At 48.5% G+C, this 17,793-nt stretch overlaps 1 protein-coding gene across 1 annotated transcript; it reads left to right on the top strand.

Moving 5' to 3' along the window:
• Positions 1-10,605: 10,605 nt before the first annotated feature.
• LOC310771491 (D(1B) dopamine receptor-like) lies at positions 10,606-11,994 on the top strand (the record flags this gene model as incomplete). The annotated part of the gene is made up of 1 exon (XM_083664091.1): positions 10,606-11,994. One exon carries the CDS (start codon positions 10,606-10,608, stop codon positions 11,992-11,994), a length of 1,389 nt encoding a protein of 462 aa, XP_083520217.1.
• Between the last annotated feature and the right edge of the window lie 5,799 nt (positions 11,995-17,793).

The raw sequence follows: 17,793 nt of genomic DNA, 5'->3' as shown, positions 1-17,793 counted from the left end.
TTTCCTTCTCTCTCTCCTCTCTCCGTTAACGGAGAGAGAGGTCTCCTCCGAGCAGGTCTCCTCCAGCAGGTCTCCTCTGCTGCAGACGGGACACGCCCACACAGTCCGCGGGAGAAAATACACTCTAAAATATAATTGATTCTCATGACTTTTGCCATGACTGTCAAACCTAAATGTATATACTTTGCGACATTCATCATCGTTCAAATTTGGCTGGTGGCTTATTAACATAGGTTCCTGTGATGTGATTAACTCAAAATGCTAAATAATACAAAATTATTTCTGGTTTCCAGGGACTTTTATATACTGGGTCAAAAACAGAAGTGTTACAAAGTTGACATGAATGGTCTGCCGATCTTATACCAGACCAGAGGTTGTAAGTTTACACCTGAAGGATCAGCATTAACAATTATCCCAGTCTGTGAAATTACTGGTTTAACTTTGGGATAATATACAGAAAGATAGCTGTTGTTGTGCTCGCAGGAGCTGGTTTGGTTATGAAATATGATTATTAATAATTATGAATTATTAATATTCATAAATTTATTATATTTGACAGAAAATATTGTATTCTCTGTAAGATTCGGGGCACCACTGTAGTTAAGGCTACAGACCTGTCTAAAAGTCAGTTATGACTAGATTAGACACCAAACCAAATTGTCATATCAGTCTCATAGTGATATAATGTACATTGTACAGTTAATTGAAGGTCAAAGTTCGTAAGCTTCTGTCACAGATTTCCACAGATAAAATACCTCATGAATAACCACCAAGATTCATAGCATTATGTAATAAAAAGATTTAATAAATCATAATATCAATTGACATTAACATAATGATTAAAATATCAGTTCATCACATTTACTTTTATGACTAATACTCTACCACATCTATAGCTAATACCTAATGTGAATAAACATCATCAATTGTGTGTGTGTGTGTGTTAGGGTGTGTGTGTGTGTGTGTGTGTGTGTGTGTGTGTGTGTGTGTGTGCGTGTGCTTTAGGGGAAGAGAAGGAGGGAGAGAGGGAGGAGTGGCCCGCTGATGGCTGTCTCTGTGATGTAATCACAGGATTGGCTGAGAGGCGGGCTGATCGTGTGTAGACCGCCTCCTTTTCAAAATGGCGGTTTTGTCAATTTTGAGGAAGGACTGAGAGGGGGATCGACGGGGAGAGAGAGAGAGGGAGAGCAGGGGAGAGAGAGAACACGCTGGTGGCCTCAATTCTCACAGATCGCTAACAGTCACGTCAACATACAGGATACTGTAATCAACACATACATGGTAATGCATTTTAACCCCTAACTCTGCCCAGAACCATTAAACCATAAACTCTCACGTGGGTCTCGCTCCGAGAGGGAGAGCGAGTAGGGAGAGTTGCTCTGCACGCGCCTCTGGGGTTGCCGTGGAGCGGATGGCGATGGCCTGCAGCGCGGTTCACCCTGGCCTGGGGAAGCGTGCAGCGGACGTCTGATGGGGGTTGACGTGCCTGGGGGTTGACGTGCAGTCTCTCTGCTCGTTGAGTCGACGGAGTGCTGCGGCTGTGGCTGGATGCCAGCCACGGTGGGTCTTCTGCGTCCTTCGTCGGCTGTGGGTTCTGCGACTGGGGCCACGGTGTGTCTTTCTGCAGCCGTTGGTTTGCCCTGCTGCGGTGTGGCGTTCTTCTTCTTCTCCTGCACGTGCGGTGCGCGGGGAGGGTCGTCAGTCAGGCGTTCTTGCCTGGAAGCTTGGTCAACAGCTGGCGTTATGCCAGGCTGTGGTAAGTCTGGAAGCGTAAGGAGGTTTTTCCCTGCGACTTATAACGCTAAACCGACTTAAATTAAACTGAGATTAAGTATAACTATCTCAGTGTAAGCATGCTATGTCTCGTGGGACTTACGGCTGGCCTTTGGTAGGCGTTTTCTGAGTGAGGCCTGGTTCCTTCTGAGGCCCTGGTCAGGCCTTTGTTGCAGCGCAGGGGGTGCAGCGAGCGGGGGAGGGGAGCTGGCTTCCTGGCTCCTCCAGCCCTTCCGCTACGCACGAAAGCTTAGTTGAGACTCTTACTGTAGACTGCTGAACTCTGCTGTGTGCAGCGGTTTTGTTGTGGTAGTTCGACCAATCGGTGGACGTGGGCGTACACCTGATTGGCCAATGGCGTCTGGTTAGAAGGTTCGACCGAACCCTCTTTTGCTAAGAGGGAGGAAGTGTCCTTAGGGCCCCCCCGATCCCTCGAGGGGGGGGTGGCCCGGCTCCTTTCAGTCTGGGGACTGGGAGGGAGCGACCCCACCCGTGGTGAGCTGTGCTTTGAACCATTCAGAGGTGTGAAGTCACCTGAGGGATGATTTAATCAGCATCTTGGTGCTGATTAGATTCAGTCTGGCTCTCTGAATGATCTCAGGATGTGAGGACGGGGCTCCTGATTGGATCAGCCTTTGATCAGGACAGGTCAAAAATGTAGTTTTAACCTGGAGAGAACTGTTCAGTCATATTTCTCATGATACAGTACAGTCCATAATGTGTCGATCACAACATCCCCCCTCCTCGTCTGTGGACTGCGGTCGACCTGCGGTCCGCAGGCGAGGATGAAGGGCTGTACCGTCAGTTTGTGGTAACTTTTGGTCACCATGTCCATCCCGTTCTGTGGGATCAAAGTGTCATATTCTGTCTAGGCAGTTCATAGTTCATCATCGGTTCAGGCTTGGTTCTGGGCAGTTCCTAACCATACCTAGACTCATTACCATATAGATAATACAACCTTAAGGTCACATACACAACATCATTTCAAAATCAACATGGTAAACAGGGAAGGGCAGGAGGAGAGAAGGAGAGAGAGAGAGGGTGACAGGGTGTGATTTTGAATGTGTGCTGCGTTCCAGCAGTGTTTGTGCATGTGTCTATGTAGCTATGTGCCAAGCTTTGTCCTATTTTGATGTGGACTGCCTGCCGTAAAGGTGTTATGTTTCACAGCACAGCGTTGACAATGCCTCTAGCCTACATAGAGATAAGGGTGAGAGCCGAGTGACAGGTGACTGTCAGGGGTGACAGGATGGCTGCAGCCAGTCACCCGCCCTTCACCGAGTTTGATGTCACTTCCTCTGGTGGAAATGACATCCTCTGGTGTCTTGAATGCCGACCCTGCCCGTCAGGCGTCTGGCGCCCGTTCGGAGGTCTAATTGGGTGGAGGGCCTAGTGTGCTGAGGAGACTCACGCCGTTCGCGCCCTGTGGCGCGACTGTGATGTCTCTTTGGGCAGCAGCTACCCCCCTTGGCTCTGTCCGGCAGAACCAGGTGGTCTGGCCTGCGTGGTGAGCGTGTGTGTGGTACCGTCTCTGGGTCCACACACACGCGGTTGGTGGGTTGAAACTGGCCATTTCTGCTTTTTGCTTCGGTTTCCACCTCCCACGCTATTGAGGCAGTTTTGAGAACCGTGCGCATGTTTCGGTCATACCAACGTGCGTCTAGGGCTACGGATGGGCGCACCGAGTCATGCAGACCATCTAGGTAAAGTTCCTTGAGACGTGGCACGTCTCCTTGATCCGGGCCATTTCTACCTTGATTATAAATTATTTTCAAACGTCTGAAGTAATCCCTAGGATGTTCCTGGTAATTCTGTTTGACGTGTAAGGCCGCGTTCCTCCCCGCCGCTGACGACTGGGTAAGGATGTACTCTTCGCCCAAGGCTTCGCGAAGCTTGTCAAAGTCATCTCTGATATGGGAAGGTTGCGTTTGGATAAACGCACGCACGTGCTTTGAGCTCGTGCTCCATATCAGTTGAGCTTTCTCTCGCGGCGAGGCGTGTGGTAGAGCCTGCGAACCACGTTCGACTTCGTTGAGATAATCTGTCAAGTGTACCTCGTGACTGGCGGGATCGAACAAGTCAATGTCGTTTGCGATTGACTTCAGTAAGTGATAGCGTGACTCTGCTTCTTGGAGAGAGAGTCCTGACTCACTCTGTTTTGGCAGTGGAGGCTGCAAGAAGGAGTGGCCGTTTGCCCGATTGGGCACCAAAGAGCGACTAATGTCATCAAGCCCGGGGTCCCCCCTTTCGGGGGGAGGGGTGGAAGAGCTGACTTCCTGTTTCCTTGGTGGACCGGAGCTAGAAAGTGAGTGAGGCTGGATAGCCTCTGGTGAAAAAGACCTAGCAGGATCCTCTCTGAATGACAGGTTAGCATAACTGGGCAGTTGGTCTGTGTCCAGCTGTGAATGCTGTTTGTTTCCCCTGCTCATCATAGTCACGCTCTCTCTTTGGGAAGCGGAGTGGATCTGCCGGAACTTAGTGACTGGATCTGACTCATCAGCGCACCCGCTGGTGGCCTGAGCAAATGACGGTTTATAACGCACAGGGCGGTAGTCGATCGACTCGCCCCGGGCGTGATAAATGGAAAGCCGGTAAGACACACGTTCCTCCCTGCAGGGGGTTGCAGTGTGGATCGTTTTGTCATAACCGGAAATGGCGCTGTCAAGTCGTTTGACTGTCAGCGGTTTGTGCTCTGAGGTGGAAGTCAGAGCTGGATGAAAGCGTGAATAACGTCTGAGTCTATACGTAGGTTGCTCGGATGAATGACTGACTGGTATGTCAGGAGCATGAACGTCGAGCTCGGAATCGGATGACGACTGCTGGGCTGAATAGCCTGAATCAGTTTGCTCGTTGTGAGAGCGGTCTCCCCCCTTTCGCGGTGTGGTGTCGCGATGTCTAGCAGCGCGGCTGCTTGCCAGCGCGGGCGCTAAGTGGTGTGCGGGGGTCTGATTCGAGTCGGGGGTTGGTCTAGCCCTAGGGGGCGTGTCAGCCTCCGGTTCTGGCGGGGCTACGGCCTTCTGGTGCTCTCGCTGCTTGGAAGCCTTGGCTGTTTGCCGTGCTATTACTGCTCGGGTGGTCGCCGACACCATGGGTGGCTCAAGAGGGATGTAGGTCGTTGGACCCACCTGATCTGCCAGTGTTTCCTGGCCTCCCGGTTCTGGGGTTGAAGCCGGGGGTCCGGTCTGCATGCCTCTTTGGCTCTGTTGCAGCCGGGAAACTTCTGTTCGCAGTCGGGCTAATTCTGTTTGGCAGACCTGGGCTTGTCGATGCAGGCCCAGGTTGGCCTGCAGCGTAGCTTGACAGCTGTTGCGCAGTCTGCCTATCTGCGTCTGGTAGACCGTGGTCTGCCGCTGATGCGCAGCGTCCTGCACCTGGAATCTGCGATTTTGCAGAAAGAAAATAATTCCCAATGGAATTATTAGGACCGCTAGTGTTAGCATTACAATGCTAAATTCATCTGCTCCTCCTGTGGGCGGGCAGATGAGAGAGGCGGCTACCGCTTGCAAGTCGGTGGCGGCCATCTTAAAGAAAGTTTCAGCGCTGACCATCTTGTGGCAGCGCAGACTCATTGCGATGAGTCAAGCAGCTGTTTTACTGCTGTCAATTTTAAGCAAAAGGTGTGTGCACTCACTTTGTTTGCTATGGCGTCACGTTGTCGTGAGCGTCAATGCCCACAGTTACTAATTCTAATTAAAGAATGGCCCAAATGTGACAGTCTCTCTGTGAGTTAGCTGCCAATTGCATGCAGTTAGTTTGACATCTGTCAGCTGTCACTCGGCTGGTGTCTGCTGTCAGTGTCATCAGGTGCAGGTGTCTGCCTGTCTTTCGCATGCAAATTCACTGTGACTGGTGGTCACAGGGCTTTGTTTACACTTTGTCTCTGGCTGTTGAGAGCCAGGGTGAATGTTTTTGAATGCTAATGTGAGGGGGGGCAGCCTGACTTCCTCCCCCCTTTGCCGGTGTGGCTTTCAAATTAGCATCAAAGGTTCCACTTTAAAATGCGCAGCACTGTTTGTTTCTGTTAAAGATCACTCTCTGATAGATGGAACATTGCTATCTCTCATAATTTTAGGTTGAAGGCACAGTGGAAAACAGTTTGTTAACTGTGGTTTCTAACATAAAAAATGGAATCAAGGATTTTAAACTGAGCTGTTGTCTTTGGGACGGTTTTGCTCAGAAATTTTCAATACAAATCCTAACTTGTGTTAAGATTATGGGAAGATTCCATATTTTATGATTAGAGTTCCTTTAGTGTCTTCTGACGCATGTGATTTGCTTGGCAAAGCGTTATAGAAAACCTGATTTTGGAAAAATTTGAAAAACTTTGATTTTTCAAAAATTTATGAATTTTTATTATTCATGCATATCATATCTGTGGAAATACTGATATTAGAATCCTCAAACGGGGCGTCATTTATGTTGTGCTCGCAGGAGCTGGTTTGGTTATGAAATATGATTATTAATAATTATGAATTATTAATATTCATAAATTTATTATATTTGACAGAAAATATTGTATTCTCTGTAAGATTCGGGGCACCACTGTAGTTAAGGCTACAGACCTGTCTAAAAGTCAGTTATGACTAGATTAGACACCAAACCAAATTGTCATATCAGTCTCATAGTGATATAATGTACATTGTACAGTTAATTGAAGGTCAAAGTTCGTAAGCTTCTGTCACAGATTTCCACAGATAAAATACCTCATGAATAACCACCAAGATTCATAGCATTATGTAATAAAAAGATTTAATAAATCATAATATCAATTGACATTAACATAATGATTAAAATATCAGTTCATCACATTTACTTTTATGACTAATACTCTACCACATCTATAGCTAATACCTAATGTGAATAAACATCATCAATTGTGTGTGTGTGTGTGTTAGGGTGTGTGTGTGTGTGTGTGTGTGTGTGTGTGTGTGTGTGTGTGTGCGTGTGCTTTAGGGGAAGAGAAGGAGGGAGAGAGGGAGGAGTGGCCCGCTGATGGCTGTCTCTGTGATGTAATCACAGGATTGGCTGAGAGGCGGGCTGATCGTGTGTAGACCGCCTCCTTTTCAAAATGGCGGTTTTGTCAATTTTGAGGAAGGACTGAGAGGGGGATCGACGGGGAGAGAGAGAGAGGGAGAGCAGGGGAGAGAGAGAACACGCTGGTGGCCTCAATTCTCACAGATCGCTAACAGTCACGTCAACATACAGGATACTGTAATCAACACATACATGGTAATGCATTTTAACCCCTAACTCTGCCCAGAACCATTAAACCATAAACTCTCACGTGGGTCTCGCTCCGAGAGGGAGAGCGAGTAGGGAGAGTTGCTCTGCACGCGCCTCTGGGGTTGCCGTGGAGCGGATGGCGATGGCCTGCAGCGCGGTTCACCCTGGCCTGGGGAAGCGTGCAGCGGACGTCTGATGGGGGTTGACGTGCCTGGGGGTTGACGTGCAGTCTCTCTGCTCGTTGAGTCGACGGAGTGCTGCGGCTGTGGCTGGATGCCAGCCACGGTGGGTCTTCTGCGTCCTTCGTCGGCTGTGGGTTCTGCGACTGGGGCCACGGTGTGTCTTTCTGCAGCCGTTGGTTTGCCCTGCTGCGGTGTGGCGTTCTTCTTCTTCTCCTGCACGTGCGGTGCGCGGGGAGGGTCGTCAGTCAGGCGTTCTTGCCTGGAAGCTTGGTCAACAGCTGGCGTTATGCCAGGCTGTGGTAAGTCTGGAAGCGTAAGGAGGTTTTTCCCTGCGACTTATAACGCTAAACCGACTTAAATTAAACTGAGATTAAGTATAACTATCTCAGTGTAAGCATGCTATGTCTCGTGGGACTTACGGCTGGCCTTTGGTAGGCGTTTTCTGAGTGAGGCCTGGTTCCTTCTGAGGCCCTGGTCAGGCCTTTGTTGCAGCGCAGGGGGTGCAGCGAGCGGGGGAGGGGAGCTGGCTTCCTGGCTCCTCCAGCCCTTCCGCTACGCACGAAAGCTTAGTTGAGACTCTTACTGTAGACTGCTGAACTCTGCTGTGTGCAGCGGTTTTGTTGTGGTAGTTCGACCAATCGGTGGACGTGGGCGTACACCTGATTGGCCAATGGCGTCTGGTTAGAAGGTTCGACCGAACCCTCTTTTGCTAAGAGGGAGGAAGTGTCCTTAGGGCCCCCCCGATCCCTCGAGGGGGGGGTGGCCCGGCTCCTTTCAGTCTGGGGACTGGGAGGGAGCGACCCCACCCGTGGTGAGCTGTGCTTTGAACCATTCAGAGGTGTGAAGTCACCTGAGGGATGATTTAATCAGCATCTTGGTGCTGATTAGATTCAGTCTGGCTCTCTGAATGATCTCAGGATGTGAGGACGGGGCTCCTGATTGGATCAGCCTTTGATCAGGACAGGTCAAAAATGTAGTTTTAACCTGGAGAGAACTGTTCAGTCATATTTCTCATGATACAGTACAGTCCATAATGTGTCGATCACAACACTGTACTGTACAATTTTATGTGAAATCAATGTATTAGGTTTAGTCTGACATTCAGCAAGTTCTCAACCTGGTGCTATCTACTGTATGTGTTCTCAGTGTGCCAACTTGTGGTCAATGCTTGCCTGCAATACTAAAATCTTTGTAAATATCGCCATGCCGATCAAAAGTCATCATACAGACACTGTGACGCGATTTTTGTGAAATTCTAATGAATGTGGTGCTCATATAATGAAATAAAAAAATAGTTTTCCTTTTTCATCCGGTGTGCATTTGCTATATATGATCATGCCACCTGCCACAAAAGCAGGATGTGCAGTCACCAGTTTACAAAAGGGACATAATGAGGACTTGTGGCAAAACTCCTCTTTCTCTCTGCCTCTAAGCTTGGAGTCTTGGTTATTACCAGGTTATTACATACTGACCAGGCAACAAGTGCAGTACCCCATAGTGCCACACGATGGCGCCAAGTATTTAAGTTTTAGACTTGTTTGAGGCGCTCCCGATTTTACTCCATTGCTTCTGTACTATTCAGAATCAGCTTGTATTATTGTGTCTTCACTTTTCACTAATATATTTTCATAAAAATAAAAAATAAAGCTAATAGAAACACACACAAAAAGAATTTAAAACGTAATGGGCTTGACCTGTAATACATATTTGAATATTTCGTTTGATTCCAAAACAATTTAATTAATTGTAAATTCATGGCTGAAGTTTGTGGCTTTAATATGAATACATATAAAAAATAAAGATCTCATTGTAAAGAATATAGCTAAATAATGTCGAGACAAAGGTATGGCAAAATTCTAAAATCGTATTCTTCAGTTTTATGTTCATGGTGTCACTTTTCAAAGATCAAGATAGCCTATCTGATAAGCATGCGGCTTATATTATAAGCCATTAAACTTTAATGGCTTTAATCATTAAAGCCACATAATATTATGCAGGGTGACTCTGACATGACATCTTGAGAGTAGACTAGTTGCCTCCCTTTGACACAACTCTGTCAAAACGATTTGACAGGCATGCAGACAAGTCTAAAAATATCCGTGACGTTTCCGGAAACGGTGATTCTTGTTGGGCACAGGCAGACGTCGCAGAGCGAGAGTGTGAATGTGAATGTGACTCACCTATGTTACTTTCATGTCGTGGCAGAAAACACCAAAGCGCAGTTGACATGACATGAGATGAACAGCCACCAGTGTAAAAAAAAAAAAAAAAAAAGGCCTCAGCCTAACATAGCAATGCATAATTTTGAAATGTTGTAGCCTATAAATTCATATGCTATATAATTCATATGCTATATGAATTTATTAAGCTTTATATCAGGATAAAGAGTCTAAACTCAGTTTTGCTGGTTTCACTCTCCACTACATTCCTGGTTACTTCACTTCCACTAGGTTTCAGGTGTGTGGCAGATGTGTGAATAAAAGGCTCGTAGGCTATGGCAACACTCTCTTATGACCAGACATGGTCATAATAAATCCAGTGATGTATTTTTTCAGATGGAGTTTCTGATCATTCAAATTGAGAATATTGAGATTATGAGGAAAAAGGTGCTGCACGTTGAGGAAAGTTATCTTTCCTTTTTCAGCACCACGGACAGTTCTGTCAGCGCAGCTACCAGGAGGGTAGGCCTACTGGAATCATGAACGCACATCTGTTCGGCTATTTATTTTGTCTGCAATGGTGAAGTTGCTGTTTAATAGTGAACAGTTTAATCCAGTAGGCTATCATCCTTATGTTTGTCAATACTGTCACCGCACTACAGTGATGGTGAGTGATGTGTGATAGAGGTGATTGTGCGCACTGGAGAGCGCACAAACAGTTCCTTCTTTATTAAGTGGACGTGGACGAATCGTTTAATTGTGATCAAGCAACATCCAGGTGGTCGAACTTGAGGACTTCCTCACATGCAAGCATACATCCCCGTTTCTAATGTGGTGCAATGTTTGTGCGTAAACCCACGCACAAAAGGAGGCGCGATTGTGTATGCGCCCAGGCGTGAGTTATTGTGTTGGCTCATCGCTCTATATAGGCTCCCTCCTCTCTCACACCGCGCTCACCCACTCAGGATACCTCGGACCAAGAGCTTCTTTAGAGGCTGCATCAGTTTAGCCGGGGCAGGTCAGAAGACCGACCCGGACAGGCTGCAACATGCGCTCGCCAGTGCGCGCTGCGCTTCAGCACCGAGTCAGCGCACCTGACACGTTGCTCGGCTCAGCCTCGTTAACGCGCTCGATTCTCTCTTTCTGTTTGTTTTCCACACCACCACATCAGAGTGGCAGCCGAGGAGCGGGTCAATGGGGACGACACGGCGAGTCTCTGACAACTGCGCCCCTCCATCGGACTGCAGTTTTACTTGAGGAGGAGGCAGATGGAGAACCCAACCAAGTTCCTCTCAGCATCGGTGCGCAGGAGTGATTCCGGTCCGGGACCCCTCCTCGGAGAGATGATGTGGAACAGCACCGAAACGGAGGCGACATCTGCCGGGAGGAAGGAGCTGCTCGTCCGCACCGTGACGGGCTGCCTACTGTCCCTGCTCATCCTGTGGACACTGCTGGGGAACATCATGGTCTGCTCCGCGGTGCTGCGCTTTCGCCACCTGCGCACCAAAGTCACCAACTTCTTCATCGTGTCCCTGGCTCTGTCTGATTTATTCGTGGCCGTCCTGGTAATGCCGTGGAAAGCCGTGGCCGAGGTGGCGGGATATTGGCCGTTTGGCACCTTCTGTAACGTCTGGGTAGCTTTTGACATTATGTGCTCCACCGCGTCCATCCTCAACCTCTGCATCATCAGCGTGGATAGATACTGGGCCATTTCGAGCCCCTTCCGCTATGAGAGGAAAATGACACAGCGAGCCGCCTTTGTTATGATTAGCATCACTTGGACGCTGTCTGTGCTCATTTCATTCATCCCAGTGCAACTAAACTGGCACAAAGCCAGCGGTGACGCGACGGCTGGGGCGCACAACTCTTCCCTCAGTGGCCAGATGGAGGAAAGTTGTGACTCGAGCCTCAACAGAGAGTACGCCATATCGTCGTCATTGATAAGTTTCTATATTCCCGTAGCAATTATGATTGTGACTTATACTAGAATATACCGGATTGCACAGATACAAATTGGAAGAATAGCCTCCCTGGAGAGAGCGGCGGAACACGCGCAAAGTTGCAGGACCAACAGACTCGAGTGCCAACACCACACCACGCTGAAAACGTCGATTAGACGGGAAACCAAAGTATTAAAAACTCTGTCGGTGATTATGGGAGTCTTTGTGTGCTGCTGGTTACCTTTCTTTATCCTAAACTGTATGGTCCCGTTCTGCGACAGACCGGCGACGGACCGGGACGCGGGTTTGCCGTGCGTCAGCGAGACGACTTTCGACATCTTCGTGTGGTTCGGCTGGACCAACTCCTCCCTGAACCCCGTCATTTACGCCTTCAACGCCGAGTTCAGGAAGGCCTTCGCCAGCCTCTTGGGGTGTCGCCACTTCTGCTCCAACACGCCGGTAGAAACTGTTAACATCAGCAACGAGCTGGTCTCATATAACCAAGACACCCACATCCACAAGGAAATCGTGAACGCCTGCGTTAACATGATGCCCAATGTGGTCGAATGTATTGAGCGCGAGGATACGTTTGACAGGATATCGCAGTTTTCTCACAACAACGAAAACGCCACCGACTCGGTTTGTGACTTGGACGACTGCGAGCCAAACATCAGTCTTGACAGGACGTCACCGTTCACACCCAATGGATTACACTGACTCCCCACTTGTATCATCATCTCTCGTGCGTAAAGGGATATGATAGCCTAATCATGTGATAGTGGTACTGCGTACTGGTAACTTTATAATACATGTCTATAAGCCATTTACAATTATGACGAATTAAACATTAATTAGCCTACTTATTAATATAGCCTATAAGAATATGATTATTTCATCAACTCATATTAGTTTAACATTTCTGAATTCTAACCAAGGAATAAAAATGTCGTATGAGTAATTTGTAAACCATTAGCTGATGCTGGTAAAACTCACACTACATGGCATTCTACATGTCATGTTTAAAACATTGTTGAAAATTGTACTTGATGTACTGTACTGTACTGTACTGTACTGTACTGTACTGTACTATACACCCACCCACCAAATACACATTTCTAGGCCATCCTGGTACTACTATTAATACTTAGACTGGAATAAGTTGCTACTTTAGATTAGGTGCTGCAACAAGTTTATAAATAGCTAAGTATTTAATCATATATTCATATTGTATTTACAACATGATAGTAGTAACAAATCATTTATAAAACATGAGTAAATAATCAGTTAACACTATTACAACTTATGCAAGTTTGTAGGCTACATGTCTAAGTGTGAATTTTACCAGCATGAAATGAAGATATTTGTATTCCTGACTTATAAATCAGATATAAATGTTGAACTGTTGAACATGTTGAAATGTTGAGTAATAATGATGGACTAATCCGATTCTAACATCTATAATAGAAGTAATATGTAATTAATGTTCAATTCATCATTAACTAACTGCTTGAGTAGCTTATAGATGAGTTATTATAAAGTGTTACCTTTTTTTGACCTCCTCCCCTACACATGGAGGTCAGGGTCAGCGACAGCGCAGCGCGCCCTGCAGCCGTTAGGAGGATTGAGTGACTTGCTCAAGGACACTTGTGTGCCGACACAGCTCGCCTGGTTGTGGATGGCCTCTCTGACCACCAGGCCACCGCTTTGCTTCATATTCGAGATGTGATGTTGTCCCGTTCTTAAAAAAAAAGTTCTGTACTGGTGTTTAATTATGTGACAGTGAAGTCTGTGTTCATTTGTTCAAACGTTATAGCTTCTGTATATTTGGAACTGTTGTTTCAAAGAGTTAACTCGAACAAAAGCTTTACTCAGAGCGTCGGTGTCTCATGCCCATCCACTTGGAGAGAAAATGTTTCCAAAGACTCGCTGACAATTCAGCTAGGGCATGTGGTTCTTAAAGTGGGGTCCGGGGACCCCCCAGGGGTCCTTCAGGGGGTTCCAGGGGGTCCCCAGTAAAACGGGGAATCATTTATGTTCACTATAATTCCATCCATAAGAAACACAATGACAGAATGTATGACTATTTTCGCCATGGGCATGGGTACTTTCTATAATGAATCATCTAAAAGCAGAAATATGATCAGATGGGGGACTCTGGGACAAAATGTCAATATCAAATATTAATCACACTGAGATAGGGAACCTCTTGCTGCTTAATAACCTCATACAGTGCCCAGCTTTCTATTGAACATGAAAGCTGCCTTACCAGTGCAACCACATTACATTTATTCAAACGCAGTCATTTCAACGCCTTATAGCATATTTTAAAGAGAGCGCAAAGCTGTTTAGAGACAAGAAGGGAATGTGCCGCAATGCCATTTAATTAATGGTTTATGCCAAAATACAGTATTAAAGTGTTTCTCCACTGCACCCACACCAACACATCCAGCCCCACCTACTCTCCACTGCACCCACACCAACAAATCCAGCCCCTCCTACTCTCCACTGCCCCCACACGACACATCCAGCCCCACCTACTCTCCACTGCACCCACACCAACACATCCAGCCCCTCCTACTCTCCACTGCACCCACACGACACATCCAGCCCCACCTACTCTCCACTGCACCCACACCAACACATCCAGCCCCTCCTACTCTCCACTGCACCCACACGACACATCCAGCCCCTCCTACTCTCCACTGCACCCACACGACACATCCAGCCCCTCCTACTCTCCACTGCACCCACACGACACATCCAGCCCCACCTACTCTCCACTGCACCCACACCAACACATCCAGCCCCTCCTACTCTCCACTGCACCCACACGACACATCCAGCCCCACCTACTCTCCACTGCACCCACACCAACACATCCAGCCCCACCTACTCTCCACTGCACCCACACGACACATCCAGCCCCACCTACTCTCCACTGCACCCACACCAACACATCCAGCCCCACCTACTCTCCACTGCACCCACACGACACATCCAGCCCCACCTACGCTCCACTGCACCCACACGACACATCCAGCCCCACCTTTCTCCACTGCACCCACACCAACACATCCAGCCCCACCTACTCTCCACTGCACCCACACGACACATCCAGCCCCACCTTTCTCCACTGCACCCACACGACACATCCAGCCCCACCTTTCTCCACTGCACCCACACCAACACATCCAGCCCCACCTACTCTCCACTGCACCCACACCAACACATCGAGCCCTACCTACTCTCCACTGCACCCACACCAACACATCCAGCCCCACCTACTCTCCACTGCACCCACACAACACATCCAGCCCCACCTATACTCTCCACTGCACCAACACATCCAGCCCCACCTACTCTCCACTGCACCCACACGACACATCCAGCCCCACCTACTCTCCACTGCACCCACACAACACATCCAGCCCCACCTACTCTCCACTGCACCCACACCGACACATCCAGCCCCTCCTACTCTCCACTGCACCCACACAACACATCCAGCCCCACCTACTCTCCACTGCACCCACACCGACACATCCAGCCCCACCTACTCTCCACTGCACCCACACAACACATCCAGCCCCACCTACTCTCCACTGCACCCACACCGACACATCCAGCCCCACCTACTCTCCACTGCACCCACACAACACATCCAGCCCCACCTACTCTCCACTGCACCCACACAACACATCCAGCCCCACCTACTCTCCACTGCACCCACACCAACACATCCAGCCCCACCTACTCTCCACTGCACCCACACCAACACATCCAGCCCCACCTACTCTCCACTGCACCCACACCAACACATCCAGCCCCACCTACTCTCCACTGCACCCACACAACACATCCAGCCCCACCTACTCTCCACTGCACCCACACCAACACATCCAGCCCCACCTACTCTCCACAGCACCCACACCAACACATCCAGCCCCTCCTACTCTGCACCACTGACTATATGCAGTTTGACATGGGCTCAGATGGCCAGAGGCCAAATATTTATAATGAAGAAATTGGAGATTATTTTTTGACAAGAATCAATGGAACGCCCTATTTTTTACAATGAGGACAAATACCTATTAGTTCGACTTTATCAATCACAGTCAACTTACTGAACTAAAATGAATGAATCACAACATTCCAACGTTAGTTTAAATAGACTGTCCCAGATTCCCAAAGATATGAAGGAGTAAATCAATAGTCCACACACTATTACAGCATTTTGTGACGTAGAGGAATTGTTGTTATGGAAAGCCTCCACGTGCATCACTTCTCCCGCACCACTCTGACTTTGTACTGTACAGATGAGCTGAGCTGAATGTACTGTATACTATACTGTCCTTTCAACAGTGAAATATGTCACCATCTGTCTAATAAAATGCTGTGATGCTGAGAGAAACGGAATGCGTTAGTATCTTATTGATCTTGTAGTGAACAGTGACATTATGGGCTCCCAAAACACAAGAATGATGCAGATTTGAGAGTTTCCTCCTCTAGTTTTTAAAACATTTCCCTTTCTAACTCAACACTGACTTCCCAGTCATGCTAATACACCTCCAAACTGTGTGTGTGTGTGTGTGTGTGTGTGTGTGTGTGTGTGTGTGTGTGTGTGTGTGTGTGTGTGTGTGTGTGTGTGTGTGTGTGTGTGTGTGTGTGTGTGTGTGTGTGTGTGTGTGTGTGTGTGTGAGAGAGAGAGAGAGAGAGTGTGTGTGTGTGTGTGTGTGTGTGTGTGTGTGTGTGTGTGTGTGTGTGTGTGTGTGTGTGTGTGTGTGTGTGTGTGTGTGTGTGTGTGTGTGTGTGTGTGTGTGTGAGTGATCAAGGCTAAATCTGATACTGGAGACACCTTGTAGTCTGTGGACAGATTTTGCAAGATGCAGTCACAAAATGTCACACCCACAAAAATGGCTGTGACATTGCCGCACATTGCCTCCCACCCCCAATTGACACCCCTGGCACACATTTGTTTGAAGTCACAGCCGTCACGGCTGGTGTGATCCCATCGCAAGATGGTCTCTACTTTATAACTGTCTTCCGCAGGCTCTTATAGACTATATGACGTATCCCACCCACCTCCCACCCACCCCCCATTCTCTCAAGACAGATGCGATGGCTCCTGTCTACCCGTCTGTACTTCACAGCTCTCAAAGTCGGTCAAAAAATAAGGCAGGATGTCCGGTCAAAATGAGGCGGGATATCCGCTCACCTCCTCCAATCACCTGTCTCGGTTATATTTCTGAGATTCGTGATTGGTCGAATACCATCAGACTTCCTTCAGGTCTGAAGCGGGGGTTTTTCTTTGGAAGATGACAACTTCCTCTGTCCACATTTTAATGGGCTGAAGTACAGACTGTCTCTAGTCTGGAGCATTCGAAGGTTGTGGAAGAGATAGACTGGCTTGAGAAACCCCCCCCCCCCCCCAGTGGGGGGGGGGGGGGGGGGGGGGAGAAACGTGTGTGTGTGTGTGTGGGGGGCCCCCCCACACACACACGTTTCTCATCCTCTGGATCAGGCTGTGTCCGTCTGTCCAGAAAAGTGAACTCCCAGGTGAAATCTCAGACACAGCTGATCTGATTCTGATTCAACCTGGCAGGATGCTGCATCCTGGTATGGATCGGCCCAAAGGGTGCCTGCATCGTCCGCGGGGGGACGGCGTCTTTACTCGTCCTCTCTGTTGTGACCTCGCAGTGTGGAGCTGATATGGCAGGTGGTGCTTTGGCTCGGACATCCAGCCATGACAGGAGGGCTGCAGAGCGGGTGGAGGCAGGCTTTAGGGGGTTACACCATCCGTCAAGACACATTTGTCAAAATACCTCCATCACTCGTTCCACCTACACACACACACACACACACACACACACACACACACACACACACACACACACACACACGCAAGCACACCCACAAATACATGCATTCCCATTTATAAAAGCACACAAACGTGCCCCCCCCCACACACACACACACAATTTTCAAACCAAACCTATACCCATGCTTCTTCCTGTCTTTATCTTCAAGTGATTCCTCTCATCTCAGGGACAGGAGAGGCTGCTTACTTCACCTCCAACATGGAGGAGTGCAACTGTTATGGCCAAGCGGGCGAAGCCAAGTGCAGAACACAAACTAACACAAGAGGCCATAGTAGAAGTCAATGCTAGCTTATTCTAGAGCAGGGAGTGGGAGTGAGTGCTTAGCATGCAGCAGAGAACCAGGAGTTGAGGCTTTGGCTCGAAGCAGGGTCAGGCAGGACAAGGGCGCCGGGAAGCCAGGCTGAGCAGCAGGTTCCAAGAGCGGGGAGAGAGGCGCTGCACCAGTGTGGAAGTCTGATGAGGTGAGACTGGTGCTGGAGGCAGGAGACAGGAGCCGGAGTCAGGCTGACGGGAACTGCAAGGACACTGAGAGAGACGAGTTAAGCCAGGCAATGAACCAAACGCTGATAGCACTAGAGTGGCACAAAGCATAGTGACTGACTGATGGGCAGGTGACAAGTGGGTGGCAAACCAGGGA

The sequence above is a fragment of the Poromitra crassiceps genome (genome assembly GCF_964638095.1).
Source record: "Poromitra crassiceps genome assembly, contig: HAP1_SCAFFOLD_701, whole genome shotgun sequence".
NCBI lineage: Eukaryota > Metazoa > Chordata > Actinopteri > Beryciformes > Melamphaidae > Poromitra > Poromitra crassiceps.
Note: the sequence above shows the minus strand (reverse complement) of the source record. Positions and strands in the feature narration are given on the sequence as shown.